Source organism: Diadema setosum, chromosome 11 (genome assembly GCF_964275005.1).
Source record: "Diadema setosum chromosome 11, eeDiaSeto1, whole genome shotgun sequence".
Taxonomy (NCBI): Eukaryota; Metazoa; Echinodermata; class Echinoidea; order Diadematoida; family Diadematidae; genus Diadema; species Diadema setosum.
In genome coordinates, this window is record NC_092695.1 from 9,587,548 (window position 1) to 9,611,176 (window position 23,629).

A 23,629-nucleotide genomic window follows, 5' to 3' on the forward strand; every position below is an offset into this window, starting at 1 on the left:
TCCCTCCGAGAAAAAAAAAAGGCATGTTAAAGAACCGGTCGATGGTGACCATCGTTGTTGGCATCAATTGTCGAATGAGAATGTTCATAGCAAGAGTGACTGTATGTACACCATGGTGATTGTACATAAATACATGTATGTATGTATTGTATGTCTGTATGAATCTGTGTACATAGATTTCAGGCTTAACTTAAATTAACATTGACAAATATACATTTTAAGCTGTACAGTCAAAATGAATTCTTGAGTAGACTACCAACTGTATCAGTTTAAATGGAGTGAGTTTTATTAGAAAACATGCTGACAAACTATATCATGAGTGAAACTTTAGTGGTAAGTAGAACTATGCTGAATATATAAATGCTAGGCAGAAGTATATGCAAAAACGAGTTCATTTCAAAAGAAAACCTAATTTCAGGGAAAAATGCTGTGGAAAAAAAAAGTACTGGTGAAAGTATAAAAATGCAAAACAAAGACTATGAATAAAAAGTAATAAATTGTGAAGTAAGATTTCACACACTACATTACATTTTTCAAATCAAAAGAAACAAGATTTCAAAACTGAGATGTCTGATGTCAGTCACATTTCACACTGTCGTGGGCATTTGATGCTGAACTGAAAACCATGTCGTCGGTCAGATATGAGAGTGCCATTATTGACACTATGAAAAACTGAACAGTCGAGACAACTGCCTCGTGCTTGTGAGTTCACAATCACTAATGCAACCTGTATCTCACTCGTTCTTCCACTAGGAGTTGGGAAAAGTGGGCCTTTCATAAAGAAATGTTGGGATACTGTACAGCTACATTACATCACTAGACCCAGTCGGCATTGAATAGGGATTTACCCCACGGGAAAGCTTGTTGCAAAGCGGGAGGGCAAAATGTACACAACAGATCTGCATGAAAATGAATGCCATCTAATCACTGATGACTCAGTGTGACTACAATTGAATGTGTACAAGTCAAGTGATGTGAAATCCCCTTGGGGTCACTTCATATGCTATTCGTTTTGATCATGTGACATTGACGTCTCTTCCTGGTCTTTGCTGTGTACTCAGATCAACATTGACAATGACAAACATAATGGTCTTGACATTGGACAGAATAATGGAGATATATGTACATACTGTGTCTTTTTAAAAACGTCAGTTAAAGTCACATTCTCCCAACCACAATAGCTCTTCAGCAGTCCTCTCACGTTATGGTGAATAACGTTCTTACATCCAGATGACCCAGACTCACTCACAGTAACTTTCTCCTTGGATAAAACTTTCCTGCATAATTCTCACAAAGTATTCAATTATTGTTGCAGTTGTCTATAACTTAGTCAATATACAATGATATACACGATTGAATAAGTTAACAGCTTCAGATACAAGATATGAAAACACCTGTAACCTACTGCGTACTAATGCCTCTGTTTACGTATACATTACTAAGTATAAATACCTATTGGTAGCACCATTCTCTTCATTTACACAATTATGCCTATAATATACTTATAGTGACACACACAAGACCTGCCATGCATATACAGTATAAAAACTTGTTTGGAAGACTGAGCCAAGATAGTATGCTGTATTCTGACTGAGAGTTGATTCAAAAGGCACTGGACATAATTTGCTGCTCCATTTTTCTCTCCTTCAATAAAAGTGGTGCCAAATGTTTAATACAGATGTCATGCAAATTATTTTATACCGTGAATAAACATGCAATACAAACATACATTATTTTGCATGGCATATCACTGAAAGCAATATTTGCAGAAATCAAAACCTAAAATAAGGTGTCAATACAGGTTCTGAAATAAATGAATTTACGAGGTATGAGTGGCAGGATTTATGATACAGTTATCCAACTGCCCAGAAGGCATCACAATCAATATATTTTTGTAAACATAAAAAGTACACATAGGTTGAGGCTGTTTATCACACTTGGACATATTTCCAAGAAATTTACAGACACATTTAAATGTCATCCTTTGAATGTAGCACCAGTTAAAAAGATACAACATTTAAAAATATACAGGGAAGAGAATTCTTAGCTACAAGGCAGTACAGATTCACTTGTATAATTACATAGAAGCACCATTTGGAAAGCATGAGTATGCCGCATATAATTTAATGTGCATTACAAGTGTGCTTTTGTGGCAGGTTGGTAACCATACTTACCATATTCAAACCATAATACATAACTTCAGACCATTCTTGGTATTTGCTGACATGATTATGAAGACCGTAATATTAAACACGATGACAGTAAAGAAAACCGTCTGTACACATTTTCAAACCAGTTGATTCTTATCTGATTTTTTTTTTCTTTAAATCTTAAGTCATGTCAAGATAAGTCTGTGAAGTGGAAAACATAAAATGCATCACAGGTAAAAGAAAACTAGTCCAGAAAGTGTGACATCCTTTCTTTCAACAAAGCGGTAAAACAATATTTGCCTTGTGCAATCAATGACCTTCATAAAAGGCATGCATAGAGTTGAAGTAGATTATCAAAGAATTTAATCACATACATGCATAGTTCATAAGCACCTTGTCCAATTGTTAGTGAGAGGCAGTACGGAGCTGCGAAAGTTTAGAGAGTTGTGTCCATTGCTTATGGAAGTTTCCTAAAGCTCGGGATGTAGAGAGTAAGGCCTGATGGAGCAGGGTTGATCAGCAAGCTGACTAGAGAGGGCGCTCTGCTCTTTCTATGGGATGATACAAGCCTCTGGCAGCAGATTCAGCCTCTTTCTGGTTTCCGTTGCATCGCATGCTGAAATGAGATAAAGCAGAAATGTGTTTAGCATGACTACATCACTGCCATATGTCCAGAATCCCCCCCCCCCAAAAAAAAAAAAAAAACAACAACAACAACAACAACAACAAACAAAACTAGACTTGGAATTTGTCAACACTGACAAATTAGGTGATCCGATCTTTTCGAAAATCAATGATTTGAGTTCTGATCCCAATATAGGCATGACCATACAGGTTTCATCTGTGTTTAGGAACATTGGCCGTGTGATGTTTGGATTCTCATTTAGAAAAGGGAGTCAGGTCTGCCATCTTTGGTACCAAATTCCGTATACACTATAACGAAGATACAAAATGAAGTACATATGACCTTTGACCCCACTTTGCACAGCCAAGATGGCATCTGAGCAAAAAGTGGTTATTTTGTGAAATGATCCTTGTAACATGGTCTTTACGTGTGCAAAATATGGAAAAGATAAGACATGTATTCACCAAGATACAAGATGATACATTTATGACCTTTGACCCTAATTTACATACCCAAGATGACGTCTGATCAAGTAGTTGTTATTTTATGAAATAATGTACGTGACATGAACTAAACATGTGCAAAATATGGGGATGATAGGGGGTGTTTTTCTTGAGTTGTTGCAGAGAAAGTTGCAGAAAGAAAGAAATATCTCAATACATCGAAGATAAGTTTGATTTCAACCAAGTTTTTTGACGTAATCTCGGCGTCGTATGAAAAAATAGAGAAACCTTGACGACAGCTCAAAGTCTCAGCTACAACATACTAAAATCTGGGAGAAATTCACCGAAGAGTAAGTGAGCTAGTGCTCGATAAAGACCGTCATGTCAATTTTCATTTCCAGAAAAATTCCCTCCCATAGAGATAACACGTAAACTGGTTAAATTTGACAAGGTTACATTATATCCATTTTCACGAGGTGAAGACATCATCCGATTAAAACTTTGATTGAACAAAACTTAAAGAGTATTAAATTGGCTACAACATACTAAAATCTGGAGAAATTCACCGAAGGGTAAGTGAGCTAGTCGTCGATAAAGACAATCAGGTCAATTTTCACATCTAGAAAAATTTACCTCCCATAAAGATAACACGTCATAACGAAGATACAGGAAGAAGTACGTATATGACCTTTGACCCCACTTTGCACAGACAAGATGACCTCTAAGCCAAAAATGGTTATTTTGTGAAATGATCCTTGTAACATGGTCTTTACGTGTGCAAAATATGGGAAAGATAGGACATGTATTCACCAAGATACAGGATAAAACATCTATGACCTTTGACCCTAATATACATACCCAAGATGGTGTCTGATCAAGTAGTTGTCATTTTGTGAAATAATGTACGTGACATGAACTAAACATGTGCAAAATATGGTGGTGATAGGGTATGTTTTTCTTGAGTTATTGCAAAGAAAGTTGCAGAAAGGAAGAAATATTTCAATACATCGAAGATAAGCTTTAATTTCAACCAAGTTTTTTGACGTGATGCCGACTCCGTATGAAAAAACGAAGGGCACACTAACGATAGCCCAAAGTCTCAGCTACAACATACTAAAATATGGGAGAAATTCACCGAAGCATAAGTGAGCTAGTGCTCGATAAAGATAGTCATGTCAGTTTTCATTTCCAGAAAAACTGCACTCCCATAGAGATAACACGTAAACTGGTCAAATTTGACAATGTTACTTTCAATCCCTTTTTACGAGGTGATGCCGTCATCCAATCAAAATGTTGTTATTATATGACTGAAAGACCATTTAATAAGCTACAACATATTGAAATTTGGATGAAAATCAACAAAAGAATAAGTGAGATATGCTTGAGTGAACTTAAAATTCGATGACGTCATTTTGAAAATTTACTTTTTTTATTTTATTAAGAAATTTGATATCTTTTCATCATTTTTCCAGCATCGCCAACCCATGAAATGACATGTACAACTCATCAGCTTTCAGAATATGTAAAAAAAATGGGGGGTCACCGTCCATCCTGACGAGTAAAATCGGATTCAAAATTGGCGGTTTTTTTGCATTGTTGCACTGTATATCACCATTGACGCGCGCGCGGAATTTCAACTTTGACGGGCCCGTGTGACGTCATATTGAGTCGGATCGACTTGAAACTTGGTAGAAATATTCCTTGACATTATAGGCATCCGATAAATGTGAAAAAATGGGAAATTTCTATTGCATAAGAGCTGTGCGTGCGTATATGTGCGCGCGCGTACGCGTCCGTCCAATTTTTTCAATTTTTCAAAAAATGCTCCGATTGGTCTGAAACGTGTGCAAAAAAAAATTAAGCTCGATTTGAGCATACAAATATTTCAACGCGCGCGTACGCGCACGTTTTAAGAGAAAATATGAATTTTGATTATATGAGTAGAATGCGCTTGACTTGAACTATATGTGACGTAAATTTCATTGAAAAATTCCATTCCATTAATGAGATAGGAGTGAAAACGTGTTTTCATATAATGACGTCATAGTGACGTCACGGTCGACTGATCACTTTGATTTTATAAAATTTGTCGTCTTTGGGACATGATACGTATATGGTATGAGTTTGAAGTTGATACTCTGAGTACTTTCTGAGTACGTAGATACACAACTTTTGTCCAGAAATAAAGAAGAAGAACAAAGAATCCGTACAGATACAGAAGGTGATCCGAGAGGATACTCGGATCACCTAAAAACAATGAAAATGTCTTCTATTCCTTTCCTATCTGGCTTTTTGCTAAACTCGACTATCACAAAAAAAAGAACAAGAAAAAGAAAAAAAGTGCCACTGCCTATCACTCATTGACCGTCAAAAGAAGGTGATATAAGGATCACAACTGAATTATAGTGCTCTAAACATATCAAAAATTGCAATCTGACACAGACGTGGCAGTGTCGTCGGGTGAGAATGAGAAGGGCATTAAGTTCCCACTTAAGCCATAGTGTTCGAGGCACCTTAACGCCCTTTTCATTCTCACCTGACATCTTTAGGACCCATGGTGTAAACCCCTGTGTGCCACCATTATTCTGAAATAACCACGTAGTCATACCTTGGAAAAAAAGTTATCTTTTTAAAATTAATGAAACTTGAATAGACTTCTGTTACCTAGACCTATAATGAGCAAAGTCGTAGAGAAAATGTTAAGCTATGCTCTGATGTAAATTGTACCACAAATCTATGATTGTTTTTCTTTCTTATGACCAGTAGCTACATTATTGTATAGGAGGCATGACTTTTGCGCACAAAACATTGTCAGAAACTGAGAATGTACTGGCAATTCCAGTAAGGAACACCCCTTGATAGTTAATCACCACATAAAATGCAAGCTACATGTAACAGGAACGGAATCGCAAGAAACGCTTTCATTGTACTGCAGCCTTTATGATTTATCAATCATTTTGGGTGGGTTTGAGCAGAATATGTGAAGATGGCACATAGTAGGCCGAGTCAGGCATGCAAATGTGGCAAACAAAGAGTTAATGGGAACCTAAACCCAAAGAGCAATGTGGATTGAGTGAAACCAGCAACATTAGTAGAACACATCAGTGAAAGTTTGAGGAAAATCAGACAATCGGTGCAAAAGTTATGAATTGTTAAAGTTTTGGTGTTGGAACTGCTGGATGAGGAGACTACTAGAGGTTATGACGTATGAGTTGACAACAATATAAAGAAAATACAAAGAAAATTCCACAACTTTAAAAATTCATAACTTTTGCATCGATTGTCTGATTTTCCTAAAACTTTCACTGATGTGTTCTACTAATGTTGTTTATCAACAAATGCTTATTAAAAAAAATGCATGATTGAGCAGTGCACGAACGCAGGGGCAAGCATCACCATTTCACTAAATTTCCGGGCATGCTCAGTATGGTTGACAAATTATCAGAATCACCAATTCACAGGATATTTCTATCTATCTGAACAGGTGGAAAAAATCTTAGAATTTGGATCGCCATCGGTGTCCCACTATATTGTCTGTGTGAATGTGACTAATGGGGGCTGCCAATGGTGGATTCCAATCAATGTAACCACTTTCTGAAGGTCATCCAAGTTAACTCTTTATGTGCCATGGTCAAAACCCCTGTGTGCCACATTATTCTGAGACACCAACGAAGTCATGCTTCGAAAAAACATTCTGTTTTGCAACTTCTATAGATTTCTGTTAAACTGGACATGTACTGAGCAAAGCTGTAGAGAAAATGCTACGCGTTGTTCTCATGAAAATTGTATAACAAATCGATTACTGTTTTTCTTTGAAATGACCAGTAGCTACATAACGGTAAAAGCATGACTTTTGCACACAAAACAGTGACAAAAACTTACGATTTACACGCAAATCTATTACAGAACACTGCTTGATAGTCAATTACCACATAAAATGCGAGCTTGATGTGAGACGAACAGAAGCGCAATAAAAGCTTTCATTGTACTCTGGCATTTGGCGATTTATCGATCGGTTTGGGCGGGATTGTGGGTTTGAGCAGAATATGCGAAGTTTGCGAGCCGTCGACCGAGTCGGTCGAGCGAACGTGGCACATAAAGAGTTAATAATAGTGCACTAAAGTGCTCTCTGTGGGAAAGCAGTCTCAACATGTTTCACGGTCATCATGATGTGAGAGATATCCCAGCAATTGACAGTCATTCAAAAGGTCATGGGTCAAACCACACAGCAGGTGCACACAATCTGGCCATCGCAGAGTAACTCAATGCAAGGAGCATGCCTGACATATTCCCATGTGGAAATCTTGCAGTTCAATTTGCTGCTACAATATGAGGGGAAAAAAAAAAAAAGGTTTCTGTGCACATCATACTGATTGTACAAACTTTGGACAATGTGACTATTAAAAATTTTCAATATAAAATTGGTCATTTTTGTGAACTCACAGCGATTCTAGTTTTAGATTTTAATCCACAGAGTTTGTACAGCACTTTGGCATGTGTATTTTCATACCCAGAAAACTTTTGCTTAGCCATGTTTCCTCTGCATATTTTGAAAATTGGGACTAATAAGAACAATTAATCAGGTGGTTGATTTCACATTAAAACTCACAATGCAATAAAATGAGAAATACATCTCATCCCTTTTAAAGAAAGAAACTAAATATTTTTCCACCTTGTACACAAAATACATATTTGCTGTTAAAAGAGGCAATATTTTGGTGTGTCATAGATTTCATGAATGTCACTCAACTTGCAATAAACTAAAACACCATCAAAATCCATGGTGCATTACAGGATCATTCATGTGTCTAGTTACAATGTACTGTAAAACAAGGAATGTTCGCAAGCATCTTAATTTCTCAAATTTCGCGAGAGCCAAGATTCGCAAAATTAAAATGTATGCGAAAGTTCGTGTCTACACCATACGCATAGAATGTTAGAGGCGACTAACAAAAATTTCATGCCGTGAAAAAGGCCGTCGGCCCCAATTCACGAAAATTTCATGCCACGAAAATATCGTGTTTTACAGTATAACCTCATTCGGATGGGAAAGTAGGTGAATACCGAAGCTTACCCAATTCACACAGTTCGCCATGGTAGCCAGTTCCAGCACACTTGCACTCAGCATGTCCATCCTTGTGCTGGACACAGATGCCCTTGTTCATGCATGGGTTCTCTTCGCATGGGTCACCTAAGGAGGGACAGAGAAATAAAAAGACAAAAATTGTGACATTTGCCATCTTGAGCAGCATTCTCAAAAACTTTTTTTCAAAACTACCTGGTATATTTTACTGATGAAATATCAAAACTCAGGTAACTTGAAGCAACTCGAAAATGGTTGCATAGTGTCAGTGTGTACTTGAGTGTATACATACCAATCACTACAGCCATCAATTGAATGTATGACAAATCTACCAATTTGTGAAACCACCAAACTAGTAGTTAAGTTTCAAATGTGACATTCACAAATTATCATGGTTCAAAGGAATGAATATCAGATCTCACATAAAACTTGCTATATTTTGGATCAATAATCAAGCTGCTCCAAGGATTGGTTGAAAAAGCCTCAAATGATTACATGTATTGTCAACTATTTCAGAATGTTGGCATGCTTGACATTCCATGGTCTTATGTCTGGAATATTGACATCCCTATTTATGATGTCACATTAAAAATAGTACATTTATGTGAAATGATGTCATAAAGAAATTGTAACATCATCGTTGCTTCCTTCGGTCACTGTAGGATCCCTCTACAACCTCGCATTCACCATGTGACTTCTAGCTTTATTTTCTCCATCTTTTGTGAACATACTTTTGATCTAAAATACAACAACTCTGCCTTATTTCAAGTTCCTGGTAAAATTATGGGCCTTAGTGCCTCTAATAGTACTATTCACTTCTGAGCTGCAACCCTCAAAGAAAAGTGCTATTTTGGAGTCACTCCTGCTCACAGTTTAAACCATCAAGGCAAAGTATGTTTGTAGACCATACATGGAAAACATCATACTGAAATTACATACAGAGTACAAGTACAACACTACAGTGAGTAAAACAATCTTACACTTTTAATCAAATAGAGAGCATACTGTATACAAACTGGATAGTGACTTTTCAGCTTCGGTCATCAGCATCATATACATTGTAGAAGGTATGTGTCAACATTCAAATACATTGTATCCCTCATTTGAACACTTTAAGAAAAGCATCTGAAGCTGAAGCACTCTGTGGGAATTGAATTGCATTCTTCTGTCACATTGCAGGTCAAATTACCAATCTCTCTATATCTCTCTCTGTAATCTTCTACAGAAATGCACTCTTCCAATACATTCTTTAATATGCAAGTTCACTCTTAAATACACTTTAAAACATGAAAGCACATACACTATCAAATACAAATACAAATGCGAATACACTCTTTTAATGACTATTCCCTTGATTCATACACAGACTGCACTTGTAGCCAGCTCCATTGCTTTATCATTGGTTGTATCTGTTGGTCTATCTGTGACTCTCTGCATAATCTTTTCATAATTTATTCCACTTTCCTCCCTTCCTTTGTTTATAAATATTCTTTTATTTATTTTACCTGCAAGCTGTTCTTTTGAATGGAGTTGAAACTGTTTTGAGTTGATTACCTCCTGTTTCCCATCCTGTGTGATTGTTTTTTCCCACCCCTGACTTCCTACCACCAAGTTTTCATCCCAGACAAGCTGGCTCTGTGACAAGTCTCACTGTCCAATCCATCCTCCCTCACAGTGTACAATCAAATCACCCTAAATTTTCTGATAAAGCCACTTTTATGACGAGTATCCACCAGCTTTGTCACATGAGCCTGTCTGCGGTTGCACCTTTCATGGCAGAGGATCCGCAATATTTCCCACACTGAACAGGTAGGGTCATTTTCAAGGTTGAATCACGATCAAATATAGCTACAGTAAGTACTGTATTTGCCCCATAATTCAAAACCTGGTATACAGAATAAAACAGTAAACAGTAGGCACCTACATGTACAGGCTGTAGTTTATTTTCAGCTTTCACAGTTCACACTTTAATATCACCCACAGGCTTCCTTCCCAAACAATGCCCTCATGATAAAACAACAAAGAAAACAAAACTATGATACAAAATGCCCTGGTAGTCATTCCAGGCTCAACTAGAAATTTACCTTTCTCAATTCCTATTTTTCAAAAATTTTGAAGGACATAACATGTTTTGTTTTGTTTTTGTTTTTGTTTTTTGTTAGATCCATAGCTTAAAGAGTATTGTTTGATGACACTAATGCACTTGCTAGTTTTGTTTTCAAACTTGAATGTAGGTAAAGCATAAACAAACATCAAAATATTTGTTGTTTTACAGTAAAGTTCTTGCAAATTGCAATCACAGCTGAAACAAAGGCTAGACTGAGAGCAGACATGTCTGACCAGTTGTCATTTCCCTTGCCATCAAAAAAAAAGGTGAGCTGGCATGACCCTGACCTGGTACTATGACTCTCTATTGTTGGATTATAACCATGAAAGTGCAAAGTGGGGTTTGTGTCTGTCCTGAGTAGATACAGTGTATAACTATACACATAGTTCACAGGTACTGAATCAGACATCCACAAAAAAGTATACAATCTATGGTAGGGGAAACTGCTCCTTTTGCCACAACTAGACAGTGCCTGTTATTGTTGAGAAGACTTTATAAAAACAAACAAACAGTAGGGCCTACTCGATGAAAAAGTTTGGCATTTAATGCATGCTTTTGAAAATCCTACTCTACTAGATTACATGTGACTTACAAATATATTTCAAGTAAATATATGCCTATATTATCCTTGACAGGCCTACTCAGGATCTATGACACCTGTAGCATTCCACAAAGTAGTAAACTACAAAATGTGGTTTCCTTATCTGTAAAAAGGTACAATGAAACCACTGTGAATTATGTAGCACATGTAACTGATTGATGGATTCATTCATGCATTAGGCACAATGTGCCTGGTTGATATCATTTGCTGATTATATGGCTAGTCACCTGGTGCTAAACCACAAGGGGTCTGCATCACTCAGCCAATTTCCGGTGTGTACAACTGTATGTCTGTACATGGGATGGCCCACTACATACAATGTAGGGTGCACCTTACTCTTTGTGAGGTAAATGAAGCGGGAGCTAGTGTTTGCATGAGTTGTGCCTGTCTGATGCATAGGACCTTTTTTTTTATGTTCTACCCATGACTTGTTTCATATATCTTGGTCTTTTAAAAGCAAATTTTCATCAAATAAACTTTGAATACCTCTTAGAATTGTATGCTCTTTCATATTTCATAAATGGTTTTTCATTATCTAAAAAAAAAAAAATCAAAATAAATGAAAAAATAGAAAAGCACTCCGGGAGTGCAGACCTCCGCCAAGCAGCTAATTTCCACCGATGTCTTCCAAAAGAGATTTTCTCCTCTCCGCCACTGGGGAAAAGCTCTTTAACCTCTTCCATATACTGTATAGGGATCAGTGATTTCCACCCATAGGTACAGTGTAGGCCTACATGCTGAAAAATCGCCCAATTTCCCAATATAGACGCCTTTGTTACGTCATAAGCCCTCAGCTGCAGAAACTGGAGCACGCACTTTTATAGTGCACGTTTGAAAACCTCAAATACGCGCAGCCTGAACTCCCAAGTTCATTGACCCTACCTGCCAAAATATAAAAAATCCTTCATAAATTCCCAAAAATTCTCAGATCACTACCAAAAGTCAATCGTTTGTTACTTATTATATGTCATTCTCAACCTTTCCTGTAAGTTTCATCCAAATCCGTTACCTACTTTTTGAGTTATTTTGCACACGGACAAACAAACTACTGTAAAAGTGGATATTTTCGCGGGACTAATTTTTCGCGCTAGGCCTGGTCAGAAGAGTTTCGCGTGTTTTTAATTCCGCGGAATCAAGACATCACGCACAGGAACGTATGGCAAGCAAAAATATTCGCGTGTTTTTATTTTCGCGCTAGTTTCTGGTTGCGCGAAATGCGCGAAAATTTCAACATCGCGAAAATTTCCACTTTTACAGTAACTAACTAACTAACAAACAAACAAACAAACAAACAAACAAACAAACAAACAAACCAATGGTAACGAAAACATAACCTCCTCCCTTGGCGGAGATAAATATATAAATATGAAGCACCATCCCTTTAAACTGATTGAATATGAGTATTTAAAGTGATGCCTTTACCGAACAGTGCACGGCGACACTTCTTGCTGTTCTTGAACTGCCAAGGATTCTCACATGCTGTCACTTGGTCACAGTGACACTGCTGGCCAACAATGTTGCACCCTTTGAAGTGCCTGGGACTGTCACACTCCTCCGCTGCAAAGAGAACACACAGTGAGAGAATATTAGTAGGTGATTCCAGAGAATACTGGAAACGCCATATAATAGCGAGTCTAAATTTTTGCAGATTGGGAATTTCGCGAGTGGTTAAATTCACGATTTTGGAGTGCATGACTGAACAGAGAAATGTATGCGTGCACATTGCATTCATGTCGGCATCAGAGCTTATATTTTCATGTGTTTTGAATTTGCGAATAGCAAACCGACTCGTGAAATTTGCAAAAATAGAATCATCGTGAAATATGTGGCATTATATACAGTACATTTAGCCAGTCAAAGTTTTTGTGAATCGCGACTTTCCAACAATTTTGCCAGTAATGGATGGAGAAATGTCAGGATCAGCATTGATATTTTCTCATATTTTAAAATTCACAAAATCGCACCAGACTCACAAAATTTGTGAAAATAAAAACCCTGCCATACATATGCAGTACACAGTACACAGCCAAAGAATACACAGTCAGTCATAAAACCACGATCAGAGGTTTCACTGTCAGAGAATGCATACTCAAAGAATGAGCATGAGTATTAAAACATAGGACAGCTCTCATTTACCTGTCAATAGAGGACTCTAAAGACCAGTTGTAGGGCACTTGATATTAAAGGAGAATAATACATTCATAGAATGTACTCTTTTCTACTGAGCAGAAATGCATTATAGTAAGATTCCCTGATATGACTAAAATGCCTCTACAGACTGCTATACAAGTAGCGCCATATCTTTTGGGTTGAATGAGCGCTTTATACGAGTCCCATATTATCATTATTATTTCACAAGTAGAAGAAAAGAGAAATGCATTTAAACTTTATTTGTGCAAAACTACATTGTATTTGGCTTCCTTAAAATCTAGTGAAAACATGCTAATGTTGTTAATGTAAACACAGGACATACTAAAAAAAATAATGACTAAATTTCACACGATTTGAGAGGATGGACCACAAGTTGTAAATCGCTTAAACTACATCCTAAGGAGACTCAAGTCAAGTAAGTTCACATGCCAAAATCATGACTCATAGGTTACGTTCCCCGACAGAGCAACTTTACTGCCAACCACAATGTACCTGTACCACTATGAGTTCCAATTCTGCAACCTGCGGTGAAACATACGCTGACCATCTGTTCCACACATCCACCATGTCTCTGAGCCTTCCTCTTTTTTTTTTCCATCTCTCTTTCTGCCTCTCATTCATACCTCAAAAGACTCCTTCACACACTATTTATGACATATAGGTCTACACCATGTCAACCAAAGTTTCATAGTTTCAAGAACTTTGCCAATTGACTGCTATTCACAAAATTAACAACACACAAAAATATTGGTTTTAACAAAACATTATCTGCAAAGTACAGTTGGGGCTCATCTCTCTTGTGGGAAATTGCTAACTTTGCTTCCTGAAATGGATATTTCTCATTACATTGTACATAGTTTGTACAATGCATCGCTAAGATGCACCTGCAAGTGTAAGATTTCCATAGATACATGTAAAATACAGTCAGTCACATACTGATAAATAACAATAGCAATGTTCTAATACAGATGATAATGTTACTCAGAATTATCCTGTTTTGTTTTGCTTTGTTCTTGAAGACAAATAGTCGCAATTTCCGGAGTGTAGGCATTACTATTTTGCCACACACTGCAATGTCCCTGTTCATAACATAACTGTAAGTCTGCACCAATTCCTCTTGGTGAATATTCAGTGATCTTTCAACATTATTGTTTTCATACAGTATGGCAATTTCTTGTAACAGCTGCATAATATAAATATACAGCATGTACATTTGTACACACATCCAAAATTACATGTAATGGTTTCTGAAGATCAATTCAAGGAACACAAAGTGGAAAATTATGAATTCTTTGGTGTGGACATTTAAAGATAAAGGTTATTAAAGGACAAGTTCACCTTCATAGACATGTGGGTTGAGTGAATGCAGCAATATTAGTAGAACACATCAGTGAAAGTTTGGGGAAAATCCAACAATCTGTTCAAAAGTTATTAATTTTTAAAGTGTCTGCGCAATCACTGCTGGATGAGAAGACTACCACAGCGTATGATGTCAGATGCGTACAACAATATAAGGAAAATAAAAAGAGAATTTCACAAAACTTTACTTTTTGAAGAAAGTGCACATCTCTTCAACTTGTTACTGACTTATATTAAGGGTAATATTATTACCCAGGGCCTGCCTTCTAAAAGAGAGAAGTCGAGTGATCTTTTGTTATAAGTAAAAAATATGTTGAATTTTCTTTATACTTTCTTTATATCATTGTACACATGTGACATCACAAGCTATGGTAGCCTTCTCATCCAGCCGTGACTGAGCAGAAACTTTTAAAAATCGTAACATTTGAACGGATTGTCCGATTTTCCTCAAACTCTCACTGATGTGTTCTACTAATATTGCTGCATTCACTCAACCCTCATGTCAATGAAGGTGAACTTGTCCTTTAATACTAACAGTATGCATCACAATGCAAACATTGGTCCACCTTGATTTTGTTTAAAACCTCTCGCGATAATTTGACCTAATGTGTTAATAGCACATGAAGAAATCATCCATATTTTTAATCCAATAATGCAACTTTCTACGTTAAGTCTGCATACCTGGGTACTCAGGGTCAAGCTCCAGTCATCGTTTGCACACTTCATTTGCCGCAATCAAAAGTGATCTCTCTTTTACAGTGTACAATATACTTGCCTTGTGTAAATGATGGCAAATAAGACCAATTTTTGGTTCGCAATGTAGGTCAATAACTCCTGTGTGTGAATGCAGTTAACAGTGTCTGTTTTCAAAGACTACTCAATGCCCCCATCGGCAAGGTCAGGGACTCACCCAGATACCACCAGACACCTCCATGGAGAAGGTCAAATTACTGGCATACATTACTGTGCCACAACACCACACCCAGCTTCTGGTAGGGACAATGATAGGGACAACACAGAGGGGTGTGCTTATTGTGTCTGACCTCCAGACAGGGCACACTCCACAGTCTAAACAAGTATGAAGGTGTAGTATACATCAGACACCACATCTACAAACTAGGAGCTCTTACATGTATCAAAGGTCCATGTGTCCACATACTGTGATACATCAGACACCAAATGTACAAATTGGGATATATGTCCATATACACCAGACAAGAAAACTGCAAACTGAGTAGGAGAAGGGCTACTGTCCACTGGATACTAGAACTACCAAATGGGAGCTTTTTAAAGGAGCAATGTCCATATTTGTGTACATGAACATTGCACACAATATCTACAAGGAACTACCAAATGGGAGCTTTTTAAAGGAGCAATGTCCATATTTGTGTACATGAACATTGCACACAATATCTACAAGGGGCAAGTGTCCACATACAATGGACACCAAAGACTACAATAAAAACAAAAGTGTGTGTGGGGCAGGGGGGGGGGGAGTACTAATTAAAAAATGGCAAAGAAAATGTGGTATCAGACTATACATACAAAATGAATATGGACAGCAGATCAATGTAAACCTGTATCATTAGCATTCTAAGAAAATGTACACAATAATGTTTGATGTGATGTAATAATGGAATGCTGACAACATTCTACAGTGTATGATAAAATGAGTAATATTTCAAATAAGTGAATACCATCCCAGCTTGTCCTCTTTGCCATCCCAGCTTGTCCTCTTTGCCATTCTAAAATGAATCTCTGAACGAGTTAATGCTGCTAAGAGCTTGGCTTCTGCTACATGACTATATACTGCATTATATGATACAGTGTAGCTTGTAAATTAGCAGGCCTATTTGTAAGCTGCATCAGTTTTTGTCAATTAGATATGCAATATTGTTTTATTAAGTCAGCAAACTTGGTCTACATAATATGGTGAACTATTTGCTAAACAAAAAAAAAAAAAAAAAAATATGTGCTATTTTTTCTTCCTGAAAGAAACTGCAGTAAACAATTGGATAAACACACACATACAACAACAAAAAAAACAACATACATTCACAATTTTTGTTTTTCTTTGAAAGAAACCTTACCTTGTGCCTCCAGGGCAAAGTAGAAGGTGACTGCCAGAGTCAGAACAATGAAGGCTCGAACCATGGTGAGGGAGGGAGAGTTGAGGTGTCTGTTGAAAAAAAAACAGAGAACAGGGATAGGCCTACAGGTCAGAGGGCACCCATCAAGGTTAGAATAACATCACCTGTTATCATAACAACAATCATTAAAATGCAAACACACACGCGCGCGCGCGCACACACACACACACACATTAAAGGACAAGTTCACCTTCATAAACATAAGGATTGAGAGAATGCAACAATGTTAGTAGAACACATCAGTGAAAGTTTGAGGAAAATTGGACAATCGATGCAAAAGTTACGCATTTTTAAAATTTTTGTGTTGGAACTGCTGGATGAGGAGACTACTACAGCTTGTGAGTCATATGCGTACAACAGTATAAAGAAAATATAAAGAAAATTCAACATATTTTCACTTTTTTCGCATAATAAAAGAGCACTTGACTTGCCTCTTTCTAAAGGCAGGGGGAATAATATTATCCATAACATATATGTCGGGTAACGAGTAAGGGGAATGTGTACTTTTTTCAAAAGATGAAATTTTGTGAAATTCTCTTTATAATTTTCTTATATTGTTGTACGCATGTGACATCTAAGTTATTCATACACTGCAGTAGTCTTCTCATCCAGCGGTTACTGCACAAAAACTTCAAAAATTCATAACTTTTGAACGGATTGTCCGATTTTCCTCAAACTTTCAATGATGTGTTCTACTAATATTGCTACATTCTCTCAATCCTTATGTTTGTGAAGGTGAACTTGTCCTTTAACATATTTCTGTTCATCTCTAATGAGCATCTTTCATTATGATTTACAACTACCTCTTTTTTTTTTTTTAATTCAGATTTGTGATATAAACATTTCACTAGTTTGGCGAATAGTTTGCATTTATAATTGCATGACCAAGAAGGATGATACAGAGGCCAAGTCCTACATTGACTTTTCCTCTTTTACTTTGCCTGTACAGCTTGTGAGACCCTAAGTAACCTTAGAATACTGAAATAATTTTGTTTGATATTGAAGTCTTCTCAAAGAATAATCATCTGACAAGTCTGTGGAGTTGCAGGATTTACCAAAGTGTTCAGAGACCAACAGTCTCATAGATATTTCAAGAATTCAAAGATCAAGACATACACAGTTGTATCAACTCATTCCACAGATCAAGATTAGTACTTACAGCAACTACAATTTATCTAGAAAGAGGCAACTATTAAATATGCGTATATGCATACATTTTTTCCAAAAAAAAAAATGCAGAAAGATATGGTACCTTTGAGGACTTGGATCAAATAGCTACAATGCAGTTGCATGTATTGTCATATCAACCTGATGTTTTGTTTGACTCAACACTAATCAGGCTTTATTACATTCAGACAATGTTTATGATGATGACAGAGATTTTAATAAAGGCCGTAAGGTTGTACAAGTACCACAATACAAGCAAAATACAAGGCCTACATACTTCTGCTCATTGCTAAAATTCACAAAGCTCTCGTGTTTGAGATACGAATCCTTACAAGTTTTAGTTCAAGAGGATTAGTATATCTTACCACTTATTAGACAAACTTTCTACATGACAACTTCTTTTGTTAAAAAATTGTTATACGTTGGTGCAGCGTTGTTGCAAACTAATTGGGGTCAATCTGTGATATCCATATGAAAGCCATCATATTACTATTGTAAAGAGAAATTCCTGTATCCACCAATTTATTCTCAATACAAGGAACAATTTTCTCCAAACTTCTTAAAGATAATAAAAAGTTTTGGTACCTCAAAAGTTTCCCTGAATTTCCGTGTTTCACGTTAAAGTACCTTTCATATAACTAACACTGTGAGACTTTACCACTCACCCCAAAGTGCTCTCATTTCTTAGTAATCATGCAATTAACTGCGACCAGCAGCCCCATACGCATAGCGTAATGGGGCTTCGCATTGTAGCATTCAGGATCATGACAGATTTAGTATCGTGGGTAAATATCAATTTAAAATCCAAAAAATTCTTCAATTTGAAGACATACGTTTGTACCAATTAAGTTGAAGTCTTGAAAACAGTCTTCGGGCAACGTTTGGTTCTGCCAACAGTCCCTTTCTGTTCGAATTGAGGACTGAATGTGACTCTGTCGAGAGGACCTTGGGAGAGCTACATACACTGATTACTACGGCCAGCGCATACGCACACATCACATGCGAACAAATTTCAAATCCATGAACGGATAAGATGTTTGTGTGCGCATGCGGTGGCCATCAATTCAGTGTAGCTCTCCCAAGGTCCTCTCGACCGCGTCACATTCAGTCATCAATTCGAACAGAAAGGGACTATTGGCAAAACCAAACGTTGCCCGAAGCCTGTTTTCAATACTTCAACTTAATTGTTAAGTCTTCAAAGTGAAAAAATTTTTGGATTTTAAGTTGATATTTACCCGCGATACTAAATCTGTCATGATCCTGTAAGCTACAATGCGAAGCCCCATTTAGCTATGCATATGGGGCTGCTGGTCGCAGTTAGCTACTCAGTATGCGTATGGGGCTGCATGCTGCTGGTCGCAGTTATCATGCAATAATGGTTTCGTACAATACGTGTACTACCTCGCCGCCGTACGGCGGCGGCTCTGGTACAAAACCATTATTGCATGATTACTAAGACATGAGAGCACTTTGGGGCGAGTAAGTCTCACAGTGTTAGTTATATGAAAGGTACTTTAACCTGAAACACAAATTAAGACAAGGAAATTCAGGGAAACTTTTGAGGTAATACCAAAACTTTATATTATCTTTAAATACATATACCACCTCATTCACACCTTTCCTCACTGAGCAACATTGCACTGTGGAGGTCACTCTGCCCTCATATGGGGAACTTGATGATTAAGAGTGAGGTCAGTCCAGAGGGAGGCTATAAATCCCTGAAGAAAACTCTGACACATCAAGGTTGAACTTTCTCAACTGTACTTCTGTTTGATAACCACATATTACTTTTTGGTATTGATGATATGTATCCTGAAATGCTGTCTGTGTCCTACTGCAAAACAGAGATCATGTATCACATCATGCACTCAGTATGCAGATGACCTCGATAGTTCATCAACTTCTGTTTTTATTCATTTCATTTTCAAGTGTTATTTTTGAACACATTTTGTCTACTTTCTAAAATAAAGATTTCCTCCAAAGCCTAGCAGGTGCATGTACAATTTATTTTTCAACTTTACTGAAATTAATTTACATGATGACTATAACAATGTATGAGTTTTTATATTCTTTTGCTTGAGCCCAAACTTTAACAAAGATCATGTGTTGCATATTTTCAATCATTTTGTTTTGGATCATATTTTTCTTGTGAATCTCTCAATAATGTAAATTAAAACTGGTTTTCCTTTTGAAATTTCAAAGGGTAGGCCTACAGTCCCTTTAGTTTCACACTGTATGAAGAGAATTATTTATGATGTTAAAACCCATGTACTATTTGGATTATTTTGTTGGATCTTGTGACTTCCCACTTTTAGTAAATGCATTCAATGCCACCATCAAGAACAAATATCTTAATGCTTACCGTATATCTCAAATCTTTTCTTCACTTCTAGTGTTTCACGAGTCAAAAGACACTTTAGTTGCAATAGGATATGTTTTGCAATACGATATGTTTTGCAATACGATGTGTTTCGCAAGAAATGTTTGTATTTGACCACAAGCAGTGAATACAGAGTGTTATATAATATTGCAAAGGCAGAAGTGCTAGCAAATGCACCATGCATAAAACAAGGTAGAGCCTACTACTGCACGAGCTGAAATTTTCGCGTACAGATATATTTGCGAATTGCTACTTGGAGGACATTTTGGCGTGTTGTTAATTTCGCGGTTGCGAGGGTCTAACTGAACTTAGTTATTCGTGCATTGTTATTTTCGCGGTTCAAAGGCGATTCGCGAAATTCGCGAAAATAAAACCACCGCGAAAATTTCAGCTCGTACAGTATGTGCTGGCATACACGTATTCCGGTGTATGACACTGATCACTCGAACATGTTCCACAGCTGCTTAAAAAGAAGGGAAAAGGCAACAAAAACAATGAAATCCTATGTTGTTTTACATAAATTGTAGGCTATATGTGTAACATACATTTATGTGCTGCTAAACCTTATCAGGTGGGTGACATGACATTTGCTCAGTACTGCGACAAGTGATCCAGTTTTATTTTCTCTACGGACTTGCACACACATGTAGGTTAGGGTTAGAATTGTGACAGGGTGTTAGGTTTAGTTTGATAGGAGGATAAGGATTTGAAGGGTTATTTCGTGGGTAGAATTTATGTTTGGCTTCTAGTGTGCATATTTCATGGAAGCCATTGTCGCAGCAACAAATGTCATAGAACCTATACTGGTGATGTACAACAGTCTTGTGAACACACACACACACACACACACACACACAATATATACACAAGAATATCAAGCAAACAAAAAACCTCACAACTATGACACAGACAGTGCAGACAGCACTCATGCATGAAATCTTTTCTTTCCCCTCAAGTATGGTATAAGAAAAGAAGCTTTGTGTTATAATACTGTGACTATTCTCCTCCATGCATGGAGATCAATCTTGGGTGGTAGACCATGACTACAATGAACTGGACACCGATTTACCTGGTCTGGCATGACCAGCCAAGCACAACAGTCTCAAACTGACCCCATTCAAAGTGTTAATGCCCTTTAAATTACATGTCAGGGACCCTTAGTAGGAATATGCGACTATAGACAGGAACTGTCTATTTTAAAGTAACCAAGATAATTGTATTCTTAAGTGCCAGATCTTGCATTTATAGAGACTGTACTGTCTGTACTCACAAAGCTTGATAACATTGATTATCGATTCTCCATTCATTTTTAAAATGCATCTAGTGTACATTAACAATCTTGAATATCAAATCAAATATAGGGATACAGTTTCAACAAAATAGATTTTCTAAAATTTGGGCAACTATTGACTTGGTACCATATGAGATAGGAAAACAGTCACAATTGCTCATCCTACAAAATGCACTCATTAGAAAATCTTTGCTTCACAGTATTATATTGAAGTGTGCTTTTAAAAAGGGAGAGATCAAGCAAAGGGAGAGATCAAGCAAAGTTAAAAAAAGAAAAGAAAAAAAGAAACCCATGATGAATGGAAAAATTGAATTTACGTAGAACGAACCTCTACTGCCCATTATCTTTGAAAAAAAAAGACTCACAAAATAAGACACAATAGGGGAAAAAGAAATACAAGAAGCACAAGAAACACATTGACCTGAACCAATCTAAACTGAACATCTTAAGTCACTGATTTCACCATCAAGATCTGAATTAGAAATTATATCAAATTCAAATTTAACATGCAAATGGGCGACTGGTTGCTGAAAAGGACATGGTAGACTCTAAATATGCAGAGCATGGTCAATGATACCTGTTCATTGATACGATGGTGGCATCATTCACAAACAGTGCTCTATACCCAGGGAAAGCACGTCGTTAAATCTGTGAATTTATTGATAATCGATTTTACTTACCACGCAAGTAAAGTAGAGGCTCTCATTAATTGATGTACATGTAAGCCTACAGTATGTACCATATTAAACCAAAAATTCTACAGCTCAAAAAATTCTATAGCTCAAATTTTATAGCTCAAATGTTTCTTAATCAAGTTTCTTAATGCAGTACCGGTATACATGTACCAAGTATTCAGCAAATAAGCAGGGAAAAATAGTAAAATAGTCAACGAAAATCATAGAATCTGTTCAAAGGGTATGAATTTTATTAAATGTTTGGGCTCAGGTAAATCTATGTATATTATTGGGTTAGATTATCTATACCCTCTGTAAACATAAATGTAAAATCCTCCGTAACGTAAATTGTGATGTCACAGTAGTGAAAACATTATGAAAATGTTTTCAAATTTTATCCAAAAAAAAAAAAAAAATCCTTCCCTAAAACAATGAAATAAAAATTATGTTTGTCTCAACATATCTTGGGTCAAAGGGATGCATAGGGTTTCATATCAAATGAGCATTCTTATATACATGTAATTCCTTTCTGATTGGTTTTGGATTGTTTCAGTTTGTTTCATTTAGTCACTTACACAACTGAATATGAAAATAAGAGCACTTTAAGAGTTCTTTAAAGAAATACATCACATAATATCAGCACACAAACAATACGACTGTGAAGGAGATCATTATCAACAGACAGTGACCAGTTTACTCTGCCAGTAAAACAGCCTCTGGGCAATACGGTATCATGTTTGATCCCCTCTTCTTTTTCTTTTTCTTTTTTCTTTAATACACTCCTTTATCAAATTCATCCTTATTTCATTCACAGTTGCTAGAGTTCCTGTCTCAAGAGGACAGAACACAACCAACAGTAACCAATGAAATAATTGTCCACTTTTCCACAAACTTTCACCAAATGTTTCAGGTATCAGGGAACATTCCAAAAGATGATTGGGGAAAGCTAGCCCAACCCAAGTTTCCTGGCCGCGTATTCTAGCAGCTACACAAAACTGACGACCTTTCTCCCACAGCATACACTAGTACCGGTAACTGTGTACAACGGAGCGCCCCGGAGCTCCATCGCCGCTGTACAGTAGTGCATTGTTATGGAAGGATACCACCAGTTTATCAACCCCACGAAGTCCTGCTCCGAGATCAAGCTGCGAAACTTGGCAAGAGCAAAACTTTCGTCAAATCATTGTCAACACAAACAAATGACACACTTACCTTGATCTCTTTCTTCAAACCCTTTACTAGCGAGAGACAGCTGAGTTTGACACTGACAAACGCTGAATTTCGCTTGATTTCAGAAGTAGAGAGGACGGACTTCGATCGGCAATCCCGCACCCCGTTCAGGACTCTCCTTATCGTCTACCTTCCCGTGTCAATCTGTTGCAACCTCAATCATTGCATGCTGCATGCACAGTACATACACACACCAAAGATCTTACTGGTGTAGGATC

At 37.0% G+C, this 23,629-nt stretch overlaps 1 protein-coding gene across 1 annotated transcript; it reads right to left on the bottom strand.

Annotated features, from left to right (window-relative positions):
• Nucleotides 1-270: 270 nt before the first annotated feature.
• Nucleotides 271-23,542, bottom strand: LOC140234654 (cysteine-rich motor neuron 1 protein-like). The gene is made up of 5 exons (XM_072314687.1): nt 23,394-23,542; nt 16,610-16,698; nt 12,432-12,566; nt 8,293-8,409; nt 271-2,766 (listed from the first exon to the last, which is right to left on the bottom strand). Exons 2-5 carry the CDS (start codon nt 16,671-16,673, stop codon nt 2,702-2,704), a joined length of 381 nt encoding a protein of 126 aa, XP_072170788.1. The 5' UTR covers nt 16,674-16,698; nt 23,394-23,542; the 3' UTR covers nt 271-2,701.
• Between the last annotated feature and the right edge of the window lie 87 nt (nt 23,543-23,629).